Genomic DNA, 7,010 nt, shown 5'->3' with positions numbered 1-7,010 from the left:
CCCCCATCACTTGTCCCCACCAGTGCCTGCCCCCTGGCCTCTTACCCCTGCAACTCCCATCACTGCTTACCCTATGCAGTGACTTTGGTTCCAGCTCTGCCTCTGACTTTGGCCTGGAGTACAAAAAACACAATAGCCCTGGTCAGGCAGTAGTAACAGCTACAGTTCCTCTTATGCTAAACAATCCCTCACACTGTGCAATCTCGCCCCCTGCTGTGTGCCCCCACCCTGCTCTATGAGCTGCCCCAGCCAAGGACAAACAGCAGCTATGGTTCCAGCGCCAGAAACACAGCTACTGCCTGCTCCAAGCCATACATAAATCCAAGATAACTTGTTTCCCCTCTTCCCCCCAGCCCCATGTTGACTGGGGGTGTTGGGGGGAGGAGGGGAGAGGTGGGGCTTATCATGGATTTCAATAAATATAGGAATTGTTATCAGAGTTTTCATGAATAGACTGAAGCTGCATTAGCAAAGTTGGCACCACTTCAGTTAAATAGCTTTGTAATATGCAGTAATTGCCACTGCCTGGCAACATTCTGACACATTTAACTATGCTTGCCAAATGGAAATATGGCTTTGCAGTAGTTGTAGGTGGGAGCCTTAAGGTGTAAAGTATCCATCTATTTTTACATCTCTTTCAGGAATTAACCCTAAGGAAATTATAGCAATTCTCCGTTTGTAAACATCTGATTTTTGGTTTTGTTCAGCAGGAGCTGCTTCAGTGCTGTTCTTAGACTGTTTTCTAGATCTGGCTGTCAAATAATATTTCCACAGCAACTGTGGAAATGTTTTGTTCCCTTTCATGAAATACTTGAACTCTCTCAACCAATAAAACTTTGTCAAAACTTTCAGATTAACCCTCTAGAAAAGCTGGGAGATTGGTTAGACTTGGCTAGTAAAGAAATTGGTGTTAGTGCGCCTTTCTCCCTTTAGGACTGCTTGGCGCACACCCAGTTCTAGTGGGGCCTAAATATTGTGCTGCCATTGGTACATGCACAATAATCTGTTAACAAATGTAATGGTTGTGAGCCAGGCAGCAGCAAGATCCAGTTGCATAGGCTGAGTGGGCCCCACTTATGTATGTCAAATAGCTGGAGGCTGTTTTTTTCTGGGGCTTTTAAGAAAATCACTGGTTAGAAAGCATAGGTGTGTTAACCTGATCGATTTAAACTGAAATGAAGACTTCTTCATAAAGTGCAGGCTAAATCCAGAGCTAAGTTTTATCATTCAAACAAATCAAATGGTCTAGAGGTTACCAGCTTTCACGGCACCAACTGTTCTTGCCAGCTTGCCAGTTAAAATGAAATGCCCCTTTCAGGCAGACTAGCTCTGGAATCTGACTGTACTTGTACAGCAGTCTGGTACCTTTATCAAACTTTCGTATTTAAATTTGTGCCTAATGTCAAATGAATTTCTTCCACAGCAGTGCATGTATTGCTGATACATTCTAATGCTGTCAACACCAGTCTTAGTGCTGTATTTTCTGGCATACAACCCTCCCCCCCCAACCAATGCACCTGGTTTTCAGGAAGAGTGGAATGAAGGGAAACATGGTTTTTCACTGACTAAATGAATGTAACCACCTTGTCCTGCTAATGGTAGCATGTGTTCACAAAGCTAACAGAGCGCAGTCACCCTCTTGTATGCCCCTACTGCAGCCACCACCAAATTTTAATTCCCGATAGTAAGCAGAAACATTGGCAGCCGCATTTGGGGGGGAGCAATCGCCAGTGGTAGTTCCACTAATTCCTGAGCTGCAGCACCTGCTTCAGCAAAAGCTTGAGGGTGTTTCTAAGTGAAACGGGAGAAAGGGAAAGTAAATTTGTGTATGCTGGATAGAGCAGTGCATTGAGGTTGTAGGGCTCCCTAGCTGTTGGCTGTTTTTTGTCACTGAAGACACCCCAGCTTCTAGCAGCTGACTTTCAGAAAAAGTACAAGGAAGTACAGTATCGCTTAATGCATTGATTAAAGTTAAACAGGTAAATAAATGCAGAGAATGATTTATTAAATAATTGCATTTCCAGTCACCTGAGGAAAACACTTTATTTCAAAATCTCTAATAAGTGAAGAATCAAAAAAGGGAAACTTAACTACAATTCTGTTTCAGCAAGCAGGTTGCTGAAGTGGTGATATCTTAGCATATTAAACACAAAGGATTAAGATACAAACTTGGTGGTTCTAAATTAATTTCTTTTTTTTTAGTTAAAGGCATTAGGATTCCCTGAAGGACTTGTGATACAGGCATATTTTGCTTGTGAGAAGAACGAAAACTTGGCTGCCAACTTCCTTCTACAACAGAACTTTGATGAAGATTGAAAGGGAGAGACTTTTTTATCTCACACTTCACACCAGTGCATTACACTAACTTTGTTCACTGGATTGTCTGGGATACTTGGGCTCATATCCACAGTACTAGGTGTATGGTATGGGGGGAGGGAGAAGAAAATATAGGAAACAAAGCAAGGATAAATAAAAGCATGTCTGCTTTAACGTAGCAGATGCAGCAAATCACACAGTGTAAAATATTATACAACCAAAAATCAGCTTCTGCAGGTATTTAGTTCCTTCTATAAACTGTAGGTTAACTTTTTTCTAGGTTTTCACTCTTACTGTACTAGTTCCAGAAATTTAGTGTAATGCCCTGCTTCATGTTTCTTTTTACTTAACATTGGTATTGGAAATAGCCTTTGCTACCTAGAATCTACAATCTGTATTTCATGGCAACACTGGATAATGGCTTTGTGAAATCTAAAAGATTTGAGCACCTGTAAACATAAATGCCAAAATATAGGTGGTTATTTTGCTGCTTCAGATGTATTAAACTAGTGCAAGAAGCCCATTATTTCATGTTTAATGCTGGATTTTAAGAAAATATCAGTTCCTTCAAATGAGAACCCATTATTGTTATGTTGAAATTTCTTGATCATTGAATGAGAAGACCCCTTTTAACATGATTTAAGAAACTGTATACATACAGGCAGACTTATTTTCCTGTTTACATCTTTTCATTTGGGGAAAAATGATAGCTATCTAATTACTGTTTACTTCAATGTTATGTTGCAGTAAAGGTTTTAAAAACAATCATTGCATGTTTGGTTTTGATGTATCCCTCTTTGTGAACTGAGCACTCTTTTTGCCAGCGCAGAAAATGTAAACTTGACTTCTTTCCATCCCAGTGAAACTTTATTTATTAAGCCAGATTTCACCCTTCTGCCTTTTTTTGTTCAAATTTGATCCAACAAATACAGCTGGAAATATATCTCAAAACCAGGTGTCTAATGTTTGTAATACCTTCACTTAATTTTTGCTTCCATCGTCTTTGGGAGCATTGAGCCATTGTGAGGCTACTGGCATTATATTGCTTTCAAATGGACTGTAATGTTCCAAGAGCTTCCTTTTCAGTGAGGGTAGTGTGTGTTCTTTATTGCTCTGTTGCAGGGAGGGGAGAATTTAGACCTTGAGAAATAAATGAACAGTCAAGTTACTGCTTCCCGAAAGATTATGCACACCCACTTTTCCTTCTGTTAAAAGTAAGCTCTAATTGTAGAATTCAGAGTCTTATTTCTTTTATATGCTATAGAACTAAGTCACCAAGTTTCCATGTAAGCATGTTTGGCTTGGTTGCCACAGATTTGTTAACTCTCTAGTGTTGAAGACTAAAATGACTTTTGGTTTCTCCTGAAGCCTCTTGCGTGACACATCCTCAGCATGGCAAGAGGATATAGTCTTGGGCACATATCATCATGCTCCAGCAACCTGTGTCTCCTAATTGAAAAAGAATGAAAACATTTTATTTTTTTGGCTGTAAAGTAGGTGTAATTCATCTTTCTAAAAAGCCTGTTTAAACTTAATTGTTCACATCCTTGGGGACATGGTCCCGAATAGAGCAGGGATTTCTTTTGTATGGAATATTTAGCATGGTGATGGATCTTACTGTGGGCCCCCATCAGCCTGAATTGTATACCTTAGGAAAAAAAATATGGTGTCTTACATTTTTTGATACCAGGACTTCATCTATTACAGGCCCTTAGTGCAGAGCAGCAACTTTCAGTGCTGAAAATAATGTATTCCAGCAAGACAAAGGAAAGGGACAGCTATTTGCATACCTCTAGCCTTAAAAGTTGTTGTTGGCTTTTTGTTTTGTGTGTATTATTTGTGCAAATATCACTCTTCACTCTTAGACCTATTGCATGGCTATATAATGCCCAAATGCTAAGTATTTTAACTGTTGCAACAGTATTGTAGCTTCCAGTATGGGCCAGGAAACATCTCTGAACTTCTGTAACTTTTTTAAATTTCCCAAAATTTAACACAAGTACTTAACCCATTTTTGTCTGAAGTGTGTTGCGAAGCCTTAAGCAGGAGCCTTGATATTTGTTTTTTGATGACTAGTATGGCTTAACAGCCACTGCTTTGCTTTTATAAAATTAAGTTAAAGTATATAGACAGTAAATAGCTTGATAAATACATGAAAAAATACTAGCTCTGTGATACAAAATTGCGCAGGTGCCCTCTGCTATACTACTTATAACAAGCCAACACAACTCAAGCTCTGTAGAAGACTCCCGGAAATGAAACATCACCACACTGTGAAAATAGTAGTCTTCTGTCATTGATAAGATCAATTAAAAGGAAGGGGAAATAAAATAACACTGGTCATGAGTATTCATGTATTAGTAGATTCCAGTTTGATTTTGAAGCATTTGCTGTTGTTCTCTGTGTTTTTGAAATCCTATGTTGAACTGAAGTAGAATACTTCAGGCTTTTCTGCACTTAAATACTTCTAGCCACTTGCAGGCTTGTGCATCAGGCAGGAAGAATTTGTAGTTATAGTCTCAAGCCTTGCCAACAGTTCAGAAAATAAAATGCCTTTTTCCCCCCTCATTAATACAGCTGTTCTGATGCTGCCATTGGTGTAGTTTTTGGTGAAGGTCAGATATAAGCATTGGTACCACACTGAAAAACTGCAGCACAACTTTTACTAGTCACACTGTACGTGCATCGTGTGCTTGGCAGGGGGTGTGAGGGAATGTGTGATGCATTTGTCAGAGGTGCACATTGCAAAATGCCAATATCTTCATAGCCACTGTTGAAATGGAACAACTATGAGGCTACTCTCGGCTACAAAGTTTGGCCAGCAGAATTGTGTTGCTTTGTGCTTGCAACTTCTCTTTGGCAGGTCGTTCCCCCTCCTTTTCTGCCAGTTGTGTTTAAGCTACACCTACTGAATGACATTTAGCTTATGCTGGCCTAAGGCTTGTAGAGATGCTCTGCAAGTTACTAAGGTCCCTTCAGCAGCAGGTGCCCTCCTGGGGTACATTTTATGCTTGGTCAGCTCTGTCATGCTCAGTGGAGTTGTGCAAAGCTCCATGGATGTGATGTGGTGGAGGTGGTGGTTGCTGCTTGCTGACCCCAAAAGCTTGTCCTCAGATGCAAAGCACCCGTTTTTATGACAGTCAAGGCCCCGAGCACTGTGGTTGTCTGTCCTCAAGGCCTTTATTACTCATGATTTATGCTGGAATTTTCAAAGGAAAAACTGTGTGTTAAAGGCTTAGCAGCTTTCCTGTTTGTGGTTTAAACTTATCCTCATGGCCTCTGTGCTGTCAACTTTTAAATACTGTGGATTCTTGTTTTAATTCAAAATTCTCTCTGACCGCAACAGCAGCCCAGAAGTTTAGATGCATGCTTCTCTTTCCACTCGTGGGAAGAGATTATTGCTTGGAAAAGAGAGATAAAGGCATACCAGTTCAGAATATATTAACTGTGATTTTGGGCAAATTTTAAATATCAGTATTTGGTATGCAAGTTTGAATAAGATTAGGGCCATACAACTACATCCTTAGCTCATATAGTACTTCTGTTTGCTTCACTGGATGACTGATTTTACTCTAGTTGAAGCTCTGACCCATAGCGAATTTAGTGAGAAATAGTATTACGAGTATTTCATTCTGCCCTTCCTGCCTCTGTAGGAAGAGATTTTTACTCTTCAGGTGACTCAAAACTTGTGCTTACAGACTCCTTTAAACTCAATAGAAACTAACCTGAGGGTGAAGGAGGAGAAATAAAACCCCTTTGTTCCAGGAAATATCTCCCCCCTTCTTTGGAGGGTGTTAGCCGTGTTGCTCCTAAAATTGAATTGCATTTTTTAGAGACTTACCTTGAAGCAAATGCAGTTACGGAGCAGTAGAGTGAAAAATTGTATGTACACACTATTTTTCAGTTATGGAGTAGCAAAGTAAAAAATTGCGTGTGTTTTTTTTTTACTAGCTTCGGTCACAGGTTGAGAGGATACCTACAAGAAAGGTTACTGACTGGGCTGCCACAGCCTAGCTGCTAGGAGTCCTTTGTTCATGCTTATGCTGCAAATAGGAGATCTGTAAAACAAATAACAACTGGCTGAAGAAAGGTAGTGGAGGGGGGGGGTGGAAATTGGGACCCCTCCCTCATTTGAGCCCTGTGATTATGCCTGATTGACAAGATGAATGGAGAAGGAGAATCAGAGAAGCGAGTCAGAAGGGCTAAGGGGAGTCTACTCATTTGCAACAATGCCTGGGAAGAGCAACAGCTTCTTTCCAGTAATATTTCTGCAAGGCACACTTTCCTGACTATTCAGATGAGATGCTGTAATAGCAGCAGTGACTTAAGAACACGGCACCAACATGCTGCTGCTACAGGTGTTGACTCTACTTGCTATGGTAGGTTGAGAGAGGGTATAACTTAGCTGAAAGCCTACTTTTTTGGATGCTGTGTGCTAGGTTAGTGTTGTAGGTTGGTGCTGATATAACTAGTTTCTGACTGTGCAGCATGGGGGCATGTATTTATTCTGACAAGTGGACTTTTACTGCAACATAAGCCTGTGGTTTTATTTAGATAGCTTCTCACTGCACAACGAACAGTAGTTTCTCATTTTAGGGCTAAGTGCTTTAGGACTTACAACCTCGGCTTAGATCCATTGTTCTAAAGTGGCATTAATGCCCGGCTTAATAATTAGCAGCACAATCTAAGCACAT

General features: G+C 40.4%; 1 protein-coding gene across 1 annotated transcript in view; it reads left to right on the top strand.

Moving 5' to 3' along the window:
- Window positions 1-3,267, top strand: part of RAD23B (RAD23 homolog B, nucleotide excision repair protein) — a gene marked incomplete at its 5' end in the record, with an annotated part of 51,550 nt that extends 48,283 nt beyond the window's left edge. Inside the window, one exon of the mRNA XM_019517080.1 lies at window positions 2,203-3,267. Within this exon, the coding sequence (XP_019372625.1) occupies window positions 2,203-2,316 (114 nt within the window). The remainder of the gene's footprint in view (window positions 1-2,202) is intronic.
- Between the last annotated feature and the right edge of the window lie 3,743 nt (window positions 3,268-7,010).

The sequence above is a fragment of the Gavialis gangeticus genome, unplaced genomic scaffold, assembly GCF_001723915.1.
Source record: "Gavialis gangeticus isolate Ggan-Ray unplaced genomic scaffold, GavGan_comp1, whole genome shotgun sequence".
NCBI lineage: Eukaryota > Metazoa > Chordata > Crocodylia > Gavialidae > Gavialis > Gavialis gangeticus.
The sequence above is the reverse complement of the archived record's forward strand: the minus strand, read 5'-3'. Positions and strand labels throughout refer to the sequence as shown.